At 35.9% G+C, this 24,152-nt stretch overlaps 1 protein-coding gene and 1 long non-coding RNA gene across 2 annotated transcripts in view; one reads left to right on the plus strand and one right to left on the minus strand.

The window, feature by feature from the left end:
* Positions 1 to 22,072, plus strand: part of THSD7A (thrombospondin type 1 domain containing 7A) — a 270,080-nt gene extending 248,008 nt beyond the window's left edge. The window contains exons 23-31 of the mRNA XM_068210178.1: positions 3,771 to 3,888; positions 4,598 to 4,743; positions 5,357 to 5,531; positions 7,629 to 7,802; positions 8,775 to 8,870; positions 11,936 to 12,018; positions 12,342 to 12,552; positions 16,509 to 16,596; positions 18,203 to 22,072. Coding sequence (XP_068066279.1) covers positions 3,771 to 3,888; positions 4,598 to 4,743; positions 5,357 to 5,531; positions 7,629 to 7,802; positions 8,775 to 8,870; positions 11,936 to 12,018; positions 12,342 to 12,552; positions 16,509 to 16,596; positions 18,203 to 18,287 — 1,176 coding nt within the window. The 3' untranslated portion in view covers positions 18,288 to 22,072. The remainder of the gene's footprint in view (positions 1 to 3,770; positions 3,889 to 4,597; positions 4,744 to 5,356; positions 5,532 to 7,628; positions 7,803 to 8,774; positions 8,871 to 11,935; positions 12,019 to 12,341; positions 12,553 to 16,508; positions 16,597 to 18,202) is intronic.
* On the minus strand, positions 10,880 to 13,497 carry LOC137485616 (uncharacterized). Its single transcript, XR_011005394.1, has 2 exons — positions 13,189 to 13,497; positions 10,880 to 12,644 (listed from the first exon to the last, which is right to left on the minus strand). It is a non-coding gene; the product is annotated as an uncharacterized lncRNA (long non-coding RNA).
* Positions 22,073 to 24,152: the final 2,080 nt, after the last annotated feature.

A 24,152-nucleotide genomic window follows, 5' to 3' on the forward strand; every position in this document is an offset into this window, starting at 1 on the left:
AAGAAATTATTCCTGTTAAGCAAAGATTTAAAACAACATTTAGAACTGATTAAATTTTACACTAAAATCTCATTTCAGAAAACCTATAAGTTTCTTTTTCTGAGGAATGATGAGGGTAAGACTATAATATCTCCAGAGCTACTTGCTGTAAATGACCGGCCAACAGACATCACTGCAGTGATGTCCTGGATTTATCAACAGATCATATAGAGATACATCTTGTAGAAAGCTCTGATCCACTCCCATGTCACACAGTTAAGACTATTTGTTGAATTATGGATGTGTAAGCAGTGGTCCAACAAGGTCAAAGGCTGATCCAATAACTGAGAAGTAAAACCTGTTAACCTGATTAACAGGAAAGCCAAGCTGTTCAGATCTTAGCAGACCCTTCACTCTAGAGATCTGAAAGCCAGCTTTGTGACCTTGCAGGTCATGAGAGGAGAGTATTCAAGAAATTATCAAAACGTGAATACATACTATACACTTCTTTCTAATGATCCTTCAGGGTGGGGGGTTCCACTGTGTTTTTGCATTGTAAGTGCAGTGCAGAAATATTAAGTGAAGTTCAAAATAAGGTGCATGTGCTTGGAAAAGTTGATGAATAGGAAAAATATGAAGTAATTTTATAATGACCTAGCTAATGATTTTTCTCTGGGCTATCATAAAGCTTTATACTAGATGTATGAGTAAAGATTTGCTTAATTTATGTGTAGGTACATTTACTGAATTATTTGTCTTATTATTATATGCAAAGAAGAGAGCTCATAATAGATAAACCTACACTGATCCCTAGGAAATTAGGAATCATTATTGCAGTGAGTTTCTATATAATACATGGTTCAAGAAAGTAACAAAGCCATATATAAAAAAACTCTTCATGCTGAATTTTGTCTATAACCATCTCCAGGTATAAGCATCAGCAGAGTTAAATAGTAACATTCCGTCTGAGCCCCTGTGTTGTGGTTTCCTTATGTGTCCATATGATCTTGTGTTTATTTGAGTTCATCAGCTGAAGAAGGTAGCCAGTCATCCTGATTACTGCCAAGATAAAACAATTTCCAGAGCTTATTTCCAAGTCCTGGTTATGTTAATGTAGTTCTTTTCAAACTCTGAAAGTGTAGCAGTACTGGCTTGCTTGGTTTCTACTTATCACAAGAACTTTTCTTTCTTTGACTATTTAAATATCAAATCACCTAAAGCAAGCTGCTCCTATTTATATTCCTTTTTATAGACTTATTTTCATTCATTTACCATTAATTAAAGATGATAAAAGCCTAGAAACCAGCAGTTGTGTCTGCATTAAAAAGCAGACTTTACTGGTTTATTGGTGAATAGTCTGCTTGTCAGATTACATAATTAACCTCCAGCATCAGGGTTTAATCTTTAGTGCCAAACATTCCTATAAACTAATACAAATACTTCTTGTGGATCACAGGATTTAAGGAGCATGCTGGTGTGGCAGCCTGCTGCCCCTGGCATGTGTGACCAGAAGCACAGAGCGCACAGGGGTAGCTTTCATTACTTGACGTTGTTGAGTCAGAAACCACAGCTCATCCAGAGCGAAAGCTTTAGGATCAGGGAGCTACTGAACACTTCTTCAAATATTTTCTAAGCTTTTGAAGTTGAATTGTGGTTCATCAGTTCAAGGAAGGAGAGGGATGAGAATGGAATATGTGAATACTATTGAATTGCAACCTGTCGGTTGTTCCCCAGATCTATTTAAGCAGCACTTCAGTATCTAAGACATGCAAATAGGAGGTCACTGTGGGTAATCTGGCCTTCAGCTTTCTCCTCTTCCCTGTTAATATCTTTCTTGGGCTTTTCCCTCTTGAGCTGCTAAAGTCCAGCTGAGAAGACCAGAATTGAAAGAGAGCAGTCATGTTTCTATAATTGGTAGGAATCAATTCAGCAGGCTGTAAAGCCTTTGCTCAGATGGTTTGACCCAAATATGGACTTCAAAGAGGGTTCTCTAGTTTCCTAATCATCCAAATTCCAGATTATCCAAAGGTTTTAGGTGTTGTCTGTGTGTGATAGCTGTATAATCAAGGCTATACCAAACCACCGAGAAAAGCCAAGAACTCATTCTATGATGTATAAAAGCAAACAGAGGTCTAAACTCTCATTTGTCTCAATAAATGCAAATGCACATTTAAAACTTGGTGAGTCTATCAGGAGGAGGTATTTTCAGTACTTATAGTTGTTTATTTATGGAGGACATGTTAATGTTGCAGCTAATTATTGCTCTATGCTTGTGTTAAGTAGAAAATAGTGGCTTTATCTCCTTTTTAAAGTCTTAAATGCTGGTTTTATATCATTAACTTTTCCAGTCATTAAAATTAATAGGTTCTAAAATGTCTAGTTTGCTTTTTTGAACTAGATGGGGATTTTTTCTTGTTAAAGATATTCACAACTGCCTAGGATTCTGAAATGCTTCAATGATGTTCAAGGTCTGCTGGTGAGGTCCAGTGAAAAGGACAGTCCTTTGTGCTGGAAATCTGTAGATCTGTTCATGTTGGCAGGACTGATTTTCTTTCACACTTTAGATCATACACCCTTATAACCTACCTACCCTTTTAACTCATCTGTGCAGGATGCAGGCGTTATGCTAATATTTTTGCCATCAGTCGCAATGCATCTTGTATGATATATTCTCATGTGTGGTAGTGAGAATATCTCTTTGCATGGATGGGGAAAATCTGGAGTGTGAGTTTATAAGAACAGAAATGGCTGCCCAGGATCAAACCAAAGGACCATGTAGTTGTTGTGCCATGTCCTGAGCGTGATTATAAAACTCTTTCTTCTCCGGGGTGGGGTGTTACATTGAATCATACCTGGGGAAAAACTGAGAATAGAATATATTTTTGGGAAAACTTGAGTCTTGAGATTAATTTCTCTGTCCCCTTCTCTCAGACTCCTCCAGCAGCCTAAGCTTTTACATTATGGATGTTAGAGGATTCTGTTATTTTTGTAAAGTTTTTCAGAAAAAAAATGCAAATTTTTTTTTTTTTTTTTGGAAAAAACATTGTCAGTGTCATGTCAATATCTTTGTATGGATAGCATAATATATAGAATAGAAATAGAAATAGAAATAGGAATAGAATAGAATAGAATAGAATAGAATAGAATAGAATAGAATAGAATAGAATAGAATAGAATAGAATAATCATGCACGTATTCAGCACATTTGGAATAAAACAAGAGAGGCATAAGCAGATGCCCTAGGAAGAGTAAGAAGCACAGACATACAAGAGTTTCCACTTACTCCTTTCACAGCTTCCACCTGTTTTCAGCTCTTGAACTGCATTTGCCTGATGGGTTTTCTGTGTGTTTAAACCTTCAGATTTCTCTTCCATTAACTTGTTCAGTCTTTCTTGAGCTCCTGTAAACTTTCAGCATCTGCAACATCTTTTGAATATCTAGTACATGTTCATCCTCCTCCTTTTTACTGGTTTCAAACTTGGCTTCTAGTATCACTTCATTTATTAATAGCTGTTCAGTATTTTTGCATTTCTCTTTCAAAATACTTCATAAATCATTTTGGCCTTTACCTGTTGCAAAAAGTAATAGTGTAGAGACTAAGCCCTCCATTTATAAGTTCTAGTTTAGAAAATGGTTGATGAAAATGGGATTTATGCATGTATATATAGATCAGTATATGCTTTAGGACTTTCTTGAAGTGAGAATTTTAAGTCCGAGTTACTTTTTTCCTTGCACTGATGCACTGATACAGACCTGGAGTTTTGTGCTAACCATTTAACATTTTCTTTCAGCTTGGTTTGGAAAAGACATGGCAAATGAATATGTCCTGCGTGGTGGAATGTCCTGTGAACTGTCAGCTCTCTGACTGGTCCACTTGGTCTGAGTGCTCTCAAACATGTGGCCTTACAGGTCAGTACATCCCTTTAGCATATTTTAAAGACTGAGAATTCCTCTTTCCTTATATAAATAAGTATTTGAAGTAGAACCTGTATCTCAGTGAAGCTGGGTAGCATATCACTCACAGTTGAAGAGGAGATAATTGTTGCATAAGCCTATTGTATTTTAATTTTCTTTGGGCCTGAGTGAAGAATCCTCCATCTTCGTCAAAATCTGCATGTAATGTTTCCCACACAGACAGTGACAGGCAGTTGCAAGCTCTTGTTTGCTGGAATCAGACAATTATGGGACACATGTTTCTGGGTTAACCGAGGGAGGAACACGGCATGCTGGCCTCCTCTAGCAGCAAGCTGCAGATGAAGAGCAGGAGTCTCCACTTAAATGAACAAACATGTCATCACATTCATAAAGAATACTTTTCTTCAGGCTTCTGAACTACAAAATAACTGCTTTTGTTTGCTTTTACAGGAGCAATCCTAATCAGACATTCTCCTGCACTTCTAACACTACAAACAAATGACAGACTATAAAGTGTCTGACTTAGAAAATATGAATCCACGTAACAGGCAAGAGCCAAGAGATCAGCTTTATAATTCAGTTTGTCAAATCTGGAAAAAAATGCTTTATTCAAACACAATACTTTTCAGCAAAATAGAACATCTTGATGAATAAATCAGTCTAACCACTTTGTTGTTAGTTATATTGCTGTTTTTTGTTACAGGAAAAATGATCAGAAGAAGGACCATAAATCAGCCATTTCAGGGTGATGGGAGACCTTGTCCTTCTCAGATGGAGCAATTCAAACCCTGTCCAGTAAAACCTTGTTATCGATGGCAATATGGTCAATGGTCTATGTGCAAAGTAGAGGTAAAAGCTTTATGGGACTTAGAAGTTATGGAACGTGTGGATCCAGGCATATTTGTCATATGTTGTGAATTCTACAGGTCTATCATATTTGTGATATGCCTGGATACCTCCTTATCAACTCTGTAAACAACTTGCTTCTATCTTTCTTATACAAAAACTAAAGTCTGTTTTTTTCCTTAGATTTAGTATTTATCAATAAATGCAACAGTGTCCTACAGATATTCAGAGTATAAATGTAATCCTTGGTACCTGAGCAGCATCTAATAATTTAAATACTTCTATTGTAAAAGAATATTAGCAGAAATATATTCACATATTAGAAGATATCTTCACTTGACATACAGCCCTGGTTGCAATTCAAAAGCATAATTAGTTCTGTAATTTAAGGAACATCTAACAGTAACCAGAAATTTTGGGTTATTTTTTTTTTTTCTTGTTTCAGAAGTAATGAACCATGTCTTCTTTTTTTTTTTTTTATCTTCTTTTTCTCCTCATTGGAAGGAATAAGTAGTTAAGCAAAAATAATAGTAGATAGAATGACATGTAACTCAGATCTAGTCTTTTGGCACTTTCTTCTGTTCAGTATCAATCAATTTATGTTCTCCTTCTGTAGGATGCTCAATGTGGAGAGGGAACACGTGTGAGGAACATCTCCTGTGTGGTTTATGATGGATCCATTGAAGATGTTGGCAAAGTAGTAGATGAGGAATTCTGTGGAGAAATAGAGCCTATTATAGATGGTGATAAAAAGATAATACTTGAGGAAACCTGCACTTTCCCTTGTCCAGGTAACAAAGCTCTTCAAATAAATGTTGCGTTTCAAGATTGCTTTGGTATCATTTTAGCTATTAGGGCCTAGCATTAGCCACAGGCAATTAAATCTTTTTCATCTGCTTTAGTGATTGGATTAATCTATCAAATGACCAACACAGTTACTTTTTAGGAGTGGCTTCATGATAATCAAGCAATTAGAAAAAAATACTAGATTTTAAATTTATAAAAGACATGATCTCTCTGTCACAGATTGTATCTAAGATGTATATATTTTTTCACAAAATCCATTGAAATAAAACCTGTATTTAACTCTATAAGAAAGGATGTTGGTTTACAGCTAAATATTAGTGTTAAGTGTGTAGACTATCTAACAGCTTTATTACTGCTTTTACTAGTGGCTAAAAACTTGATGCCTTTTATGGGTGTCTAAGGAAGATAAGCTAAGGCATCTTATTTTTTTTCTTTGGAGGTTCTATTCCAAATGAAGCGAAAGTTTTGGTCTCTGAGAAAACATGAGTGCCTCTAGTTGTTTAGCTTTGTGAATGTGCCATGCACTGTCATTGCCTTTGTGAACTGAATCTAAAGGAGCTCTTATGAATGATCAGGTCCATGATGCTCATACTGAGAAGGATTAAGAGCATATAAGAGCTGTTTAATTTCCAGTAAAACCCCTCCAGCTCATTCCAAACACTTACTTGTAGAATTTGAAGTATATTGCTGTTGTTTAGTAGCTATTAATGATGAATCTTCAGAAGAGGATTCTGAAGAATCGAAACTCCTTCGGTTCTAATGTAGTTATCATTTCATACCAGTTTTCTATTTTCATTCTCTTGAAACTCTCCTCTTTCCCAGAGTTTTTTTCCCCAGTTCATATCGGATTGCACTGAAGATAAAATTGTCTCAATAAATAGAAATTAATAAAAAATGGAGATGTTTCCGTCACTGCTTTGTACATAGCATTCCAATTGCATAATTTTCATGTATTTTTCTTCTTAAATGGAAACTGGAAGAATACAAAGATTGTAGTTATGTTTTCATATTAGTGAATTTTATAAAAAAATATAGCTGTTTACTGATTGCTTTAAAAATTTTGCTGAGCAGGGACCTGTTCTTCAACAATTTCATATTTAGCCAGCAAGGATTACTGCCCTGTAGGGATGTGCTAATGATACACTCCAGCTAATGTTTCCAAAAATCACTACTAGTTTTCCTATTATGTATACATCATTCGTCAATTATTCATTTCTTTGCATGCTTTCCTAAGGTTGGCAAATAAAATTCTTTCATTAATCAGGCATCCAGTCAACACAGTACTGATTATATCTGTCATCAGTATAATGCAAGGTAGCATGAATTTTTAATGACTTTCTCACTGAAATAATGAGAACTAAGAGGTTTATTTATGAGTTTGTGCACAGTCTAGTCCCATTTTCAACTGCCGTTTTAACAAAATGGTTTCTTCGTGTTGTGCCTCAGATCTTCCTTAAATGTTCTGTAGCTGATTGTGTTAATTAGTGTCATTAGTGTAATTTTATTTTTCAGTTTTACACTATAGAATTCTACAGGTCTATGATCCTGACATGAAATAGCAAGAACAGACATTTTAATCATGCTTCCATTTCCCTTTATTGCAAAGGATTTTCCATCAGTTGCTTCTATGTCTATTTAGAGAAAGATAAGCAATAATTAATCTTATTAATACTAGAGGATGTTTTCTAAGATCAAAGGTAAATTGAAAAGAAAAAGTAGATTTAGCATAAGACATACAATGCAAAATATCTTAAAATGTACAAAATCTAGACATTGGTAGAGCATTGCAAAGAGATTCATAATGAGGGTGATCTCATGGAAATGCTACAAGAAACTAAAACTGTTTTAGAACAAATGGGCTCTTGTATAACCTTCATGATATTTCCTATGACATAGACATGCAGATAAGATCAAAATGTTATGATTTCTACACTATGAGTCAAGTTTAAAAAGAGGAAAGAAAAGAACTAAAAAGAAGGAAAATTAAGAAACTGTACTTGGGACATTTTTTAAGGCATATTCAATGTAAAAAACTCTTCATATACCATGATCATTCATCTTATAAAACTGCTCTTTGACAGGGGACTGTTACTTGAGAGAGTGGTCAGAATGGAGCCTTTGCCAGCTAACGTGTTTTAATGGTGAAGATCTTGGTTTTGGAGGAATACAAGTCCGATCTAGAGCAGTGATCATTCAGGACTTAGAGAATCAACATCTCTGTCCAGAACAGGCTTTGGAAACAAGACCATGCAATGGTAAGCACCAAAATATGTCAGTCTGGTTCCTGTAAGAAAAAAACAACAACCAAAAGAACAACCATAATTTTGTTTTCTTTCAGTTCATGGTATCAATTTTATGCAAATGCAGATTTGATAGACACAGATGCACTTAAATTGTTGTTGTACATATATCAACTGTAAAGAGAAAAACTTTTAAGTGGTAACTATCATATGTTAACCCTCTAGAATTATTCTTTTTAAATAATGACATTTCTTTTTATATGGGACAAATACACTTAGTAACATTAACAAAAAGAAATCTCTGAGTTTTGATTCATAACCAGATTTAGATTTCTCTCTACCCTTTGAATTGATAATTGCATGACAATGTCATTAAAATATCTCAGCCATGCTTACCACTGCTAGTAGACAAATTGTCTAAAAAAAGTAGTTTCCTGTACCGCCTTGCCCATTCAGAGGCCAGATCAGACAAAAAGGAATTTTATATTTATAATAGAGAGCTAAGGTGCAGAAGGACTCCATGCTTCATGCCAGACCACATGAGGTGTGCACAGAAGAGCTGAGACACGAAGCCAGATGCAGGCCAGGCCACTTCGCCAAGCACTGGAGCACTGACTGAAGCCCAGTGTTACCAGAAAAGGAACCATACCCCTAAATGAGTTTAGCACAACAGATGGGCCACAACCATTATGAGCTTATTGGAAACATTTCTTGTACCCGTTTACTGCATTATACCTAGTTAGTGTCTCAGACACATCTGGTCTGTTCTCTACGTGTCCAGTAAGTGCAGGAGACCCTGGGAGCTCCACATGTGTGGTGCAGTGCTGGATGAAGGAGAAAGGGGCTTAATTAACAATTGTACAAGCCATTAATCATAATGAGTGTGGCCACAAAATGAGTATGGTCAGCTGATGAGTGTGGCTGTTGCCCGTGGTAGTTTAAAACCTTGTCATTGAATCTCTTGAAATGCAAATGTTCTCTGTGCAGATGGGCAGTGCTATGAGTACAAGTGGATGGCTAGCCCATGGAAGGGATCTTCTCGGACCGTGTGGTGCCAAAGGTCAGATGGTTTAAACGTCACAGGTAACTACTCTTTTATATACACAAAAAAACCCTCAAAAATAGGTGGATAATGTGTTTTCCTAACAAACTGAAAAAAAAAAATTTAAAGGATCTGCTAAAAGCACTTCCTGGGGTATGAATCAAAATCATTATCTTTTTCCATATTAAAGATGCTGTTTATTTTCTGGAATCATGGAGCATGTAATGCTTAAAGTAAATATAAGTTTTATCTTCAGTAGTGGACCTGAAATATTTTACACTGTATATGTTTGGGTTTTTTTTACCATAGGCATCTTTACACTTTTAAATGCAGGGTTTCAAATTTCAGGCCTTACAACAAATAAATTTTTTATGTATTACAGGCCATTTCAGTGCTTATACAAAGGCAAAGAAAGTTGCACAGCTTGATTATATCATCCATATATGATATATCTCCTTAAAGTTACAAAATATAAAATTTTAATAAATGTGCTAATATGAGTTTATTTCTTTACTCCAATGCCATAAATCTGTATCAAGATACATAGTGGACTGCTATGGGATGTCGGGATTTTTTGTGCAAGCCAAAGCAAAAAAAAAAAAAGAATTAGGAACGATGGAGATCTCAGAAGAAAACCTTCATATGAATCTATTTATATTGATTTATATATTGGCAATAGGGATTCATTGAAGCTAAGAGTTATGCATTTATTTAAATAATTTTTGTGTCAGACCAAGTGATAGTAAAAGAATCCCAGAAACTGTAAACATATCCTCAATGCCAGCTGCTGTCAGGTCAGTCACAGCAGAGGGGCTGTTATTTATTGCCACCACATTACTTATTCATGGTGGAGTCCACCACTACTGTCTGTTGAAACAGTAGAAATAAAATATTTGTGTTATTTTTATAAGGTGTTGAAATAATAGTTCAAAGTCTCTTGCAAATCTTACCTTGTGGTGTAGGACTATTAAAACACATCTTGTTCAAGAATTGCAACAGGGCATTATTCATGAACCTTGATTGCTTCCTGCTTAGCTAAGATGTTTCTATGTAAGTAAAACTCTAAGAGAGAATTCTTATTGAGATTAATATAGGATATTATCTATGAAAGGTCCTATAGGATTTGAAGTAAATAGCATCTTAGAGGTTATGGCTCTGAGATGTTAAAATCATAATATATTCATAAATCACAGTCACATGAAAATAATAATTTATTCTGATGTGACTGAATACAGCCTTGTGATAAATTCTAGGAAAGATGAATGTATGACTGTGTATTATTGACAGATTTTTCATAATAGGACCTCCAAGGCAGACAAACCTCAGACCTATATTGCATCACTTTTTTTTCAGAGTTTGTTTGTAGGTGGCTTTAAGCTGTGATAACTTTCTGATTTGAAAGGAAGATTAATGGCATATTCCAGAACATGAAATCACTGGTCTCCATGCAACACAAAACTATATTTTTCATATATTTCTCTTAAATGCAAAACTATAGTTTTCATGGATTTTATGATAGTTTTCAAGCACAGCACTTAAATGTAATATTCTATTGTACTAAAATATAATGTAGAGGGAACTTCTCTACATTAAATATACAGTGGTGAACCAGATTTTAATTTGCATTTTTACATTTTCTGAGAGTGTTTTGTATAATATATGCATATATATACTTACAGTATATATGTATATATTGAGCTCATGAATACTTACAGTATGTATGAGCTCATTGAGGTGATAGATGCACATACATGATTGATTTAAATTGAGATTACATATTTTGACTCAGAAGCAACCAATATCTCTGATTACTGTGTCTTGTCAGCCTTGTTCCTGCACATTTGTATTCGACATAGTGTATTCTAATTCAGACATTATTAAATAAGTATTGTGAGTTCTGTTGGTATTTTAAGGTCTTTTTCTATTTACTTACTTGCATAATATCATTGTGCTGAATAATTCTTTTTTACTTGAAGGTGTTATTTCCCATGGGCGATGAGGCAACTCTTTCCTTCTGCTTCCTTGGATGACTGATATTTTATTACATAGATTCCCACAGGCATGTGACTTGTATGCTAGGATGTATGATTTTCTTTTCTGAGGGTGGGGAAAACTTAAGGCAACCAGCAGGGTTTTCTTTGTTCTTCACCAGCCATCCTGTTAACACTTGGATCTACATAACCACAACTAACTGCATCTGCTATGGTTGTGACCAGCCTAAGCTATCAGGATTTCATCATCATATCGCAACAGTATAAAAATGGAATTAATCTGGGAGATGCATGATAAGTTTTCCTGTAGCAGTATGAATTTTAAACAATGTGATTCATATCCCTCTTCTATAAGCTAAAAGGAAACACAGGTAAATGCAAACGGATTCTAAATGTATTTTAAAGTAATTCTGGCTGAAATCATAGTGAAATCCTGATTGTGCGTACTGGTCCATAACAATAACTGCACTATATATAAAGCTGGAGAAATGAAAACTAGGTCTGTATAAAAAGGGAAAAGACTGAAACTCACAATATCATCAATATTGTAACATTCAGTACATGCTTTACTAATAAATCTGCTTTCCTTTGTAAAATCTCAGACTAACATGAAGCCTTGATTCATAAAGGCATGTGTAAAAGTGACCCAGTAGCAGCAGAAAACAGGTATCCCTTCATAAACAGGATGAGTAACTTGTGTTCAGTTCAACAGGAAAAGATATAAATAAAAAATATGTTTTTATTTCTATTGTCGACACAGTTTCAATATGTAAGTCATAAGGAGGGCCCTAGAGAACCAAATTTGTTCTCTTGAGTACAACAAAGCATTTAAATTAGTTTTTTTTGGCAATTCACCAATGGAAAAAAAGAGGAAAACAAAAGAGTCCATTGCCAAATATTAGTTCTTTAAAATGCTCATGAAATGAAATACATTTGCTGTATCCTTACTCTACATATAAGAAAACACTTGATTCCAATTATCCTTCACCTTGGAATAGAAGAAGGACTCTTACATTTAAATTAACAACAAGATTGTCATCCATGATACAGTGCAGCAAGTAATTTCATCAGTGGTGAGGTATTACCATGTGAAAATATGATTTTCTGTCCTACAGGGGGCTGTTTAGTGATGCGCCAACCAGATGCTGACAGGTCATGTAACCCACCGTGCAGCCAACCCCACGCTTACTGCAGTGAGGTATGTGCTACTGCATTGGAGCATAAAACACCCCCATGAGGCCTTCCCACACATCTCTTGATTACAAAGATTATGTCAACAAAAAGTATTTTCAGAGATTTTACTAGTCACAAATTTGTTAAAATCCACCTTGTGCAATTTTCTGCCTTTCAATTAAATGTTAAATATGATATGAACTTGCATAAAAATATGCGAAGAGCTACCCTCCAGGCTAGCACTCATCAAAACAGTCTTCTCTTCCAGTCATCCATGTTGTTATGCTTTATAGCTCACAGAAAACCTTGTTTTTCTAGTACATGTTGTAAAACACTTGTTCCCTACAGACTAGGACATGCAGTTGTGAAGACGGATACACTGAAGTTATGTCCTCTGATGGCACACTCGAGCAGTGCACTCTCATCCCAGTGGTGGTGATCCCCACCATGGAGGACAAAAAGGGAGATGTGAAAACCAGTCGAGCTGTGAACCCTACCCAGCCTTCCAGTAACCAGACAGGACGAGGAAGGACCTGGTTTCTACAGCCTTTTGGGCCAGGTGAAGTCATGCAATGAGCAGTTCTTAGTGCTAAGTACTGCTGCAGGGTCTGGCATTTATAGTTTTGTATACCTAGGAAGACCAGAAAAACCCTTGACTGTTTGTTGCAGCAGATAGGCCTGCTAGGCCCCTCTGGAGATTAGCTGCCTAAGGGCAGAGAAAATGCATAGTCATGCTGACTAGCAAAAGAACCCCTTTTCCCGCGCCTCAGACCCTCTGTTATCTTCCTGTAAGACAATAGGTCAATTTGTACCCTGACCCACACCATTGGACCATTTCTCAAAACCCCTGTACCCTATAAAAACCCCTCAGTTTCCCTAGCTCGTTGGAAGTAAGCTGTCCCTGAACCCTTCACGGAAGATGAAATACAGATCCTCCGGTGGAACCTCACACAGCGCTCCCCGTCTCTCTCTCCCTGCGTCTGCCCGAGGCACCCCAGCAAGCCTACGAGCTGAAATCACTTCTAAAAGAGCTGAACTTTGCTTAAGAGCTGCATATCACTATAACAGCTTGCTGGGGCTAGCCTGTGCCTGGGAGCTCTGCCAAAGGTGCTTGGGCAGGAGGGTGTGCAGATACCCTTCTCACCCCAGAACACCAAGGCAGCCGGACCAACTGAGCCTGACCGGGAACAAAAACAATAACTGTTCATTTAAGAAGGCAGGCATGTACTCATTGAAAGCAAAGGAAAAGAAATAAGTAAACACCTAGCCCTCTCACGACTCCATCAATATATTTAGTGAAATCTTATATTGCAGTTTTCCTTTTAGCCATTCTACCTATTAAAATTCACAGAAGCTATTTGAAATGTGACTGTGGAAGGGAGTTTGCTGCAAAGGTGCAAGCCAGTATATTAAATTGGTGTCTTAACCAATAATTCTGTTGGCAGAGGAATGAAAAGATAGCACTGAAGACTGTAAAGAAAAAAGGCTTCTTAAAATTTGCAGCATTAGCAAAAATTTGAGGAAAATAATTGGTATCGGTATGCTAATGCTTTTCTGACAAAACCATATTTATGCTAATTAATGTTAGTCAAATGCTAACCATATTATTGATATTTAGCATAGTCCTGCTCTAAGTCTCTACGAGCAATATTTACTTTTATGATCAACCATGTTCTTTAGAGCTGAGCAAAGACATATGCAAGAGTGATGTAAAATATAGGAGTTATTTCATAAAAATACTTCATAAAGTCCATCATGTAATCAGATGTCAGTAAACATTTTCTAGATCTACTAAATATTTGGATAAAAAACCCCTTTAATTACCAAAATACTTTCACTTAAAGAGATATGTCATCCAAAACATTATTAATATGGAAGAGAGCAATTGGTTATCATCTTAAGTATCTCTTAAGTCACATAGGGCTAAATATACTAATACACTTGTGTATTAGTGTGGTCTTTTATTTCTAAAGGGTGTTTTGATGTTTTTAATTGCAGAATTGAAAGTACTATCTTTACATGCATAATAAAGATATAAAGATATTTCAATTTGAGATTTATAAAAATATTTCTAAATATTTCATATTTAGTCTAATACAGATTAAATAATGTTTGGGTTAGAAATTAGAAATACTTACATTAGATCCCATTACTCCTACTAGTATTTACAATTATTTGTACTTTGATATTATATTTGATACCTGCAATAAAATGGTCTTTACTCCAAGTACTTTATTCAAAAATAAAAAATAGAAAATCAAGCTTTTCTGGTCCTCTTTTAAAAAACAGTATCTTACCAAATATGTTATGATTTACTCATTTTAGCTGACCCCTCCTGAAAATGCCAGAGGGTGTGTTGTAGCACGCAGAGTGATAACAATAAGCAAATATCAGACAGCCCCCTTCAACAGTTTAGGAACATGGACACTCATGTGAGCTCAGGGAGGGTTTTGGAGCAAGGTACATTTGAGAAACTTCATCAAAACTCACCCATTTTATGTAATTCAAGTTGGGAAGGAGACATAGCTCAGTTCAGTTAATCTCAAACATACTCAATAGAATGAATACTTCATGCAGTGAAGTTATGAGCAGATGTGAGAGAAAGCGAACATTTTCCTATTTTGATGAGATTTAGGCTTGATTGTTTTATTTCAGGATTTGATATCTATTGGAAAGGTTTGGGTTTACTCTGGTATGATTATTTCTTTTCCTCACAGTTTCTAAGTCTAGATCTAAAATAGGTCTTTCATTTTCTTTCACAAATTACATTGCAGTTCCAGAAAGGAAGGTATTAAAACTGCCCTCTTCAGTTGTCTAGGCTGAGGTATTACCACAAAAAGATGAATCTGAGATGCGAATTCGCTTGCATACTTAGAAATAATCTGTCCAGACAGAATTTAGAAAGCCTGAGTCAGAGGTCAGTAGTTGCATAATAGGAACAACCTCATTAACAGAGTTCCTTGCTTTGACAAAAACAAATACATCTGTATACAAGACATTGCCAGCCTTTTTTGCAAGGAGATGTTACTATTTTAAAAGAAACCAACCTGAAAAAAACCTAAGCCTCTTACATTTTCCAATGGAAATAAACCAAGGAGAGAGGAAACTAACCCATTTAGCAGTACTAAAGTCTGAATTCTTCTCATTGATATTATCATATCATAGGCTATGTCAAGTCAAATCTACTATTCCATTAATCTTTAATGGATCAGTTATTTCAGTTATGTCAGTTATTATCAGTTATAATGTTTCATTAGGTTGATTAAGGTAACGAAGGTAAAATGTTCTGATATTGATTAGTCTTGAACAACTTGTCCACATGACAGCAAGACTTTGCATTGCTGCAGACCAGAAGGCCTGAGCTAAACTGCATAGCAATGGAGAGCACTACTATGTAACCAAGCAATCTTAATCTAACTTCTGTTAATATTATTGTGGAAATAGAAACTGCATTGAAGGTGTCTTTTGGTTCTGCAGAGCTAATGAGAAGCACTAAGTGTTTGGTCAGAAAGATTTTGGCTGTATTTGCTTACATTGAAAATACACACAACTTCATGAGAAAAAAAATTTATACCACTTGAAAATGAAATAATTCAGTTTATAATGATGACTTTTTTAATGTCAAGGAAATGAAACAGGGCTAGATAACCCTCTGGAAAACAATGTTTGCAAAAAGCCATTTAGAAATTTGAAAAATGAGTTGGATAAAAGTAGTGAGTCAAAAAGCATGCACTCACCTTTAGTTGTGATCTGATCATTGGGGGCAGAGCAAAACCCCACAGACAAAGTCACATAATTTTCCTCGTCGACATGGGTGCATCTGAGGCAAGAAGGAGAGTGGTATGTATGCCTAAACCTCCAGGAACGTCATGTCCAAAATACAAACTGCACAGGCTGCACATAAATACAGTCCTTATCAACAGACAGCTGTTTTATTTATGAGCATGAGTTGTCTTTTTTTGTGTATTTTTATTCTGTGAGGAGAAGTTAAGTATAACAACAAAGCTTGCACTTAGTAGGGAAAGAAATTTTAAAATTTTGCTACTTTATGCAGTAGTAAAAGTTGTGTGTGTGCAGCTAAGGGATGGATGATGTACAGCATGCTAAGGACATTTAAAAACAAACAAGTAAATAGGAACAGGAATTAAAATGGCAGGCAGATTGCTTTATCAGAGCTAGAATAGAAAGTGATGCTAAATGAGTCCCAGGCTTATGCACTGCTCTGTGATCACACTGAGTGATTGCTCGCTACCAGACAGCCCCAAAGCTGAGTTTCTGGGTCTCTCACCTGCTGCCTCTGCCCCAGACCTCAGCTCCATTTGAATTATCCTGACTTCAACTGAAAAGCAGAGCACAGAGAAGTCATTGCTCAGTTATTTAACAATATTTACCCTGATTAAACTGTATATGCTAGTGAAGACATTTTGGAATATTAAAGTATTTCTATGCTATAGCAGAACTAATAATTCAACTAGACTAACTCAAACACTACTGACTAACATTCATTCCTTTTAGATGGGAGGCTGAAGACCTGGGTTTATGGTGTAGCTGCTGGTGCATTTGTTTTACTCATCTTTATTGTTTCTATGGTCTATCTAGCCTGGTGAGTTCTTTAATTATTTATAAGAAAACAGCCTCCTCACAGACTGTAATGAAAATGTTTACATCTGCTGCTGTATAAACTGCAGGCATTTCTGTGAACTGCAGTGTTTAATTTGCCGTGTCCTTCTGTCCAGACTCGGGTTAGCAGATTCTGGTTGTACTCTAGATGATGGATCACCACATGCTCTTCTGAGGGTATAAAAACTTACAAATATGGGGTAGCTGAGTGTACAGTTCGTTTTTGCTCAGTTTATCTTGGTTGTAATATACAATGTCCAGAATAATTTTATTGTGTCTGTATCAAAAAATGCTGAGAGAAATAGCAACAGCAAAATTGAGAAACCAGGCAAATCATATCTTATATTTGACAAGATCTAGAGATACAGAACTAGAAAAAGTCTGAAAACTATGTCATCTTTTTCATACATGAAATAATTCTTTTTTGAACAAGTCACCTTTGAGAATGTGCTCCCTGAAGTTTTCTAGGTCCTGTTTGGAATTTCTAATCCAGATGACAGTACAGGTGAAAGGTGAGGGAAGTGTGGTCCTATACATCAGGCTCTTGGCTGTACTGCATTAGTAGGCATTTAGGGGCTTCTGGGTATGTTTGTAATTCAGTAAACTTTGCCCAAAACCTCACTTCTGTCTAGGTAATATTAAAATTGATACAGTTTTTTTTTTGTTGTTGTTTGTTTGTTTTTGTGGGGGTTTTTGTTTGTTTGTTTTGGGGTTTTTGTGGTCTTTTTATTTTGGTTGGTTGCTTGGTTTTTTGAGGGTTGGGGCTTGAGCAAAAGGGAATCCATTATCATCCAACAACATTTCAGATTATTTGGACTGGAACCTGTGGCAAGTCATTGTAACAGAAAGTTTTGTATAAAATATTCAGATTTGAGCAGCCTAAGTGACACAGCTGAAATAAGATTTTTGACAAGACTGAAGATGCACAGGCCTGATTTAAAGAAATGCTTACATTGCAGTCTAAAAGAAGACTAGTACTAAAGCATAAATAAACATTCATTTTTCTTTGGCCTGGTAATTTTTTAAAACTATATCAAATGGATGGGAAATACTGCTGGATTAAAATCTAATTCAAGGCTAGACAAGGAATGTTATGGTAAACAACCATACCTCTGCTATTAATGACTGGTTTGATTATAACATCTAGAATTAATTGTAGGCATTCCAGCAAGTATAATGAGATAAAACCAATCAAAAGATGGATCTTTCCTGCAAAAACCCTTGATGTGTCAAGAGCGATTTAATATTTGAGTCATGTAATTTAAAATGACCTGATTGCAGTTTTGATACATGACCAAATATTGCATGGCAGGCTCTGAATTCTGAAATCTGAGTGATGTTGCAAGAGTACCTGCCAAGGATTTCATCAAGTCACATCAGCATCATAACAGTTTGTTTCTGAACAACTGAGCTTTGAATTAGATATTGCTTTGGGTTGATAAAGGGATAATTAGTGATCCCAGTTAAGGTTTTAGGCTTATAGCTTTTATAAACAAACAACTGAATGTATTATCAGTCTGTAAGACTGAAATATGTTTTTGTATGTTATTAGTTGCTTGTTCTACTTACAAATTATCTTATTGTTTCAGCAAAAAGCCAAAGAAGCCCCAGAGAAGGCAGAACAACCGACTGAAACCTTTAACCTTGGCTTATGATGGAGATGCAGACATGTAAACTGCAACTTCTCATGGTGACAAATGGAGTCTAAACTATAGGAATGAAATCAGAAGGTGTCCAAAGCCACAGGGATTTTCTATGGAGTGGATTAAGTGTTTTGAATTTTTCTTTTTGTAACTGCACCATAGATAAAGAAGGATGGATTTCATAATGCCTAACAAAATTCAAGGTATTATTGCTTTACTTTAGACCATCAGCACTGAGAAATCAGGCAGAATCACATTAATAGACACTGCAGTTGGAGATCTGTGGTGTTTCCTCAGTCTTAGAACTGAGCACCACTTCTGCCTCCAGAAAACTGTATCTGACAGAGTATTAACACTTGGAAGCCCCTGCATCATTAACCAAGTATAATCAGTGCGCATGAGGAGTTTGTACCAAGCTGTCTATGACTCTTTATATTCAAACATAACATATATACTCGATTGAACCATATGTATTATTCTATCAGATTATATACGTGATGAAGAGCATTTTAGGGCTTAGTACAATATTAACTTTTAACTGGGATTAACCCACTGAGCAAGTTCAGCAGTTTGCCAGTTGATGATAACTTGTGCTAACCTGCGTTTCAGAGGGCAATGACTCACTTGCAGAATTCTGTCCTGTTACCACTCCAAATTATAAAGGCCTCATGTGTACATCCAGAAAGGAGGCATTCTCAGATTCACTATTTTCTAGTGGTTGGTGTCTGGAAAAAAATACCTGCTGTAAATGTTACAGTACGTTTCTACTTTCTCTAACTCAAACTGTTGCCTGCATCTTTTTTGCTACATGTAAGGCAAATTTTTGCACTATATTAGTGCAGCATGATATGCACTTAACTAGTATTGCCATAGAAACTGCCTCTTTTCAGAAAGGATAATGATGTATCTTGTGCAAGGAGTGTCAAGTAGACAGGTCTTGAATCCTGAAGAGAGTAGTGTTCAGTTTGGACTGCGACGGGATGGAATCAGCTACGACGTTTGCTGTACACACACCGTTCCTCATCACAGCAGCCATTTGTACTCTACACCGTGGCAGTAATACAAGTGTCTAGTTTCTTGCCCCATCTACCTATACTGGTATAGATTGTCCTGCTGGTTTCTAACTGTACTTTGAAGGCTGTTTATGACTAGATTTTTTATATTTGTTAACTTTGTTAGAAAAAAAAGAAAAGAAAAAGAAAAGTGGTTGCCCTGTAATCCTGAGTGACATACTTCTTGTCTAAAAAGGTGTTCTGATTGTTCAATTAAAATAAAATGGTTTTACTTTTCTTTCCTTCTGTTAATGAGAGCTCTTTCACTGTTACTGGCAGTGCAATACTCAGAGACGTTTTGTCTTTTCTAATTAGGATATTTCAATAGACTCTTTTAATTATTCAGTTAAAGTCCTGAGTGTACTGGCAAGTAAACAATAAGATCATTAGTTCTGCCATTTTAATACTCATGACTTTTTAAAAAACTCTGGCAGTATGAAAACTCACTGTTAACCTCTTCCATGTGTATGGCTTTTCAGTGTTAAGCTTCCAATATGAAGCTCATTGACTTGCCACTCATGTGACATGGCTGTTATGGATGTGATCCATGACCTGAGAAGGTTTATTCTCCTCAAATGGCTTCTGTGTGCAGCCGGAACGTACAAGTGACTGTGCCACTAAGCAATACAAAACTTTATCAGGCAACCTCTCAAAAAGAATTGTTACATAAATTTCAATATTAGGTTCTCAGGTCTTTTTTATAACCTAAACCACTTCTGCCTACTCATCACTCTATTTACTCAAGAAGCACCAGTTTTTGCACACTGAATGAAACTAGCTTTGCAAACTTTGGCCCAGATCCACTGAAATCAATGACAAGACTCTCATGGACATCAATGAGTAATACCAGTTGTTAAAAATACACACTTTTGTTCTATGTAGAATAATTCTTGAAACCAATGAGCATTTTGTGGATATTCAAGAGAGATTATGGTCCTACTTTAACTTAGCTGCCATATTACCAGTGTGGTGTTACTGCATCTAGAAAATTACCTTCATCCCACTGTGTAGGTATTCCCCAAATGGGAATGATGACCAGAGGGAGGAACAATGGTAACAATTTTTGGTGCAGGTTTAATTTCTCATTTTATACCTTGATCCAGCTGCAGCTGATGAAGTTTCATGGCCCCTGCAGCAGCAGTGGTTCATTCATATATGTGTTTCAGGAGTGGAGCATTCACTCTTACATCACTTTGTAAAGATCCATTGCAAAAATACAAATCTTGATAATTTTAATTTTCAGCATTCTTGAGTAGAAAACAAGAAAAACCTGGTTGGTTCCTCTTTTGTCAGACACAAAAAAAACCATGGAAAAGTTAAGCATTAAAAAACAATAATTACACGTGGAGACAGATTTTAATAATGATTTCTAAAAGTCTGATTCTGTGTTGTCAAATAGTTTTGGACCAATAGGGCATTGAGGGAACAGGGTTTCTTTCATTGGCAATGAGTCATCTTTATTTATGACACTAGCTGGTCTTAGCAGGAGCTTTTGCCTTGTTCTTGCCTTGAAGAATTTTATGTCCTAAATCAAAGCATTTAATAACTTGAAGTTAAAGGTATGACATCTCCTTTTCCTTACACATTAAATGGATAAACAAGAGATAGGAGGGTTTTTAAAGTATGTTTGGCCTTTGCAATCCATGCAAGTATTTTAGTATGTGTTACATTTTATATCTCGTCAGTGAATATCTGGTGCACATCTGCATCACACTAGTGCTGCATTTAAAATCTAGAGTGCATTTTTATTATTTTTTCTATGAACAAAATGCATGGAAATTTGAAGCCAGAGTGGTTTCCCTCATTATCAAGAAAAAATACTAGGCTGTAAAGAAAGTTGAAATTTTATGTAAATCTAAATGTTGCAAAGGTGATTAAGTCCTCTAGCATTGAAGCAGAAATAAATAATATGTGAATTATCAATATAGAATGAAAAGCAATTTGCTTTAAAAATCAGAGTGCTTCTACAAATCCAGTGCCTAAAGCAGCCACTACTGTAGATTATTAGTTTGTGAAAGTAATGTTTCCAGTGATCAAATAAACCTTTCAGAAAATAGCAAAGTAGATATTTTCCTGTTGATGTGGTGGTTTATATTTTCCTTTTTAAAACTGTAGTTTCTAGCTTACTGTGTCTGCTTTGAGTCCTGGAGCAGTTAGTTTTTGAATCTTTGATGCAACTGCACAAGCCTGTTTATATTTGGTATAAAGCATCAATTTTGAAACCCCCTTCCTCCTGCCAAAATGTAATAAAGTTCAATTTGAAGAGAGCAATTTTAAAACTCTATGTGTAAATCACTGTAAAATATACCTTGAATTAAATGGAAATCTGTCTTTTTACCTTTATGTAAATCGTTAAGAATTAAGAGTTTATTTTGCCTAACTTAATTTACTTGAATATTTATTTTGTAGAATGAGGAGGCAGCTGTCTGAGGAATGTTTACCTTTTTTTTTTGTTAATGTTAATTTGTAAATTGTGTAATGCATTTTTATTTTTTAAATTATGTAAATTTCTTTTTTAATGCACAAAATGTTTACGTACAACTAATACTGCAAATTTGTGTATATTGTCACTAAGCATTATTCAGTTAATAGAGATGATGTGAAAATGTAACAAGTCTTACATTTTCATCTGGGTTATTTTTACATAACTGATGTATTGCTGACAATAAATATAGACACAAAATCATTTAATGTCTTTTTTTAATAAATGTAGTATTCTATGCTGGGATAGAGTAACAATAAAAGCCAGATCCTTAAAATATGACCATCTTTTAAATAGTCTCTTCTTTTTTTTCTGAAAGGCATTAGCAAACATATTCTTGTTAATAATTAGTCTTTCTATTAAAAAAGAAAAATACTTTCTGATGCTATGGTAACAATCAAGTCTGTTGCTACTGTCCTAATTGACCTGGAAATTTACAAAACATATTTTGTTGATTGATAAATATCCAATAAATGAAATTTAAAAAATAACATTTTCTTCCTTGCCACTTTTGTATCAGAGAAAACAATCCTTATGTAGAGAATAAGGAGTCAATCAAGATCTCACTAAAAGACATGTATTCACTTCAAGTCAAGCTGAATCTTGAATAAAAAGAGGTCACTTTGCACTTTTTCATAATTGCTCATATTCAATCTCTGTGCTCTCCAAAACTCAATTCTTTTCCTGTCCAGTTCTGCTGTGTAATTTACACACTGCATCATTGGGGGTTTAGCCTGTTTCAGTAGTTATTACCTCCCCAATAACCTTTCCAAGGTAACCCCTAAAAGATTTAAACACAATTTTGAGGGGCATTTCAGGATTTTCACAAGTAATTCCTACCTACGTTTTCTCCTGCTGGAATCCACAGAAAAACCACAGAAGCAGTGGTCTCGAATTCCCACCTAAAACCTAATAGAGGAATAGAGGAATTTTTAGATCATTTAAATGTGTTTAATTCAATACAGGCAAAAGTTTTGTTACCAGTTAAAAAACATCTGAAAGAAGAAAATTTAAATTCTCATTTAAATTTAGAGAATTAGTTGTGGTATAATAATGAAGATGATAGAGTCTTCACATTCAGTAAAGAAAATGTGGTAGGATTTTGGCAACTGTTTGCAAGACTTTTAGATTAATGGGAAAGGGTAATCTTTATTTTAGAAAGAATCCCAAAACATTAGAGGAGAGTATGATTTTCTAGTACAAGTGTGACAAAAGGAAATGAAGTGAGAGGTAAATCAAGAGACTTAGATAAGCTTTGTAAATGTTTTAGCCTTCTAGTAATGTGAAAACCTACAATACTGGAGAATCTAGAAAATCTAGAAAATCATCCTGCTGAAACAGTAGTGAGCTTGAGCAGCCATTCAGGATCTGCCTGGCATCACTATCAGTTTAGCTACAGAAAATGTCAGCTCTAAATCTTCTGACTGGGTTTTTTGGTTTTGTTTTTGTTTTGTTTTGTTGTTGTTGTTGTTGTTGTTGTTGTTTTTGATACAGGAAAGATGGCTGTCTATCCAAAAGCAGGTAATGACCAGACAGATGAACAAACACTTGCAGTTTTTTGGGGGGGTAGAGGTGGGTATGTGTGTGTATCTTAGTCTCTGCTTGCCCATTTATTTATTTTTCAGCAGGGGCTCAGTGTGTGTCATTCTGCTGGCCTTCATTGAGGCAGTGCCCCTGGATTTGGAGGGCATTTCCCATGGGGACATTCTGGTGAAGCATCTCTACACCCTTTTGTAAACAGGCGTATTTTCCAAGTCCTGCTTAAAGAGAAAAGTGGGAAGGCTAACTTCATGGCACGTCTTAAATGGCATTGGGCATATGCCATTCCTCTTTCTGCTGTCAGGCAGCTCTGCTCTGGGTCAGGACTGAGCCTCACGAGAGCACAGCAGTGTCAGGGTGACAGGTTGTTAACACCAACCTGTGGCTGTATCCACAGCCCTCACCCTTCCAGCCTGACCCTTCCAGCCTGGAGAACAAGCCATTGCTGGTACTGATATTCTGTCCTGCCTTGGCAAGCTGGTGCTGTTGGATGCTGCCTATCCTGATTGTCCTAGTTTGGTTAGGTAACAGCTCTGCTGGAAAGGGAATGAGTGGACAGCATGCTGGGCACAGCTCAGCTGCAGACTCTGGCACTGAGGGAGGCAGCAGCACACCGGCTGCATGGACAGGAGCTCAAAGGAGATTATACCCCCAATCCCCCCAGCCTTCTTAAGGCTCTGCTGGGAGTCCCAGGACTGATTTGGACTCCTTCTAGGCAAGGGAAAAGTCCTTTGATTTGTAACTATGGTGAAGGTAAAACTTAACCACAGGATCATAATCCATGGTCATAGCTCTTGTTGTTTTCCATTTTCAAAGAAATCTC

The sequence above is a fragment of the Anomalospiza imberbis genome, chromosome 1 (genome assembly GCF_031753505.1).
Source record: "Anomalospiza imberbis isolate Cuckoo-Finch-1a 21T00152 chromosome 1, ASM3175350v1, whole genome shotgun sequence".
In the NCBI taxonomy this organism is placed as follows: domain Eukaryota; kingdom Metazoa; phylum Chordata; class Aves; order Passeriformes; family Viduidae; genus Anomalospiza; species Anomalospiza imberbis.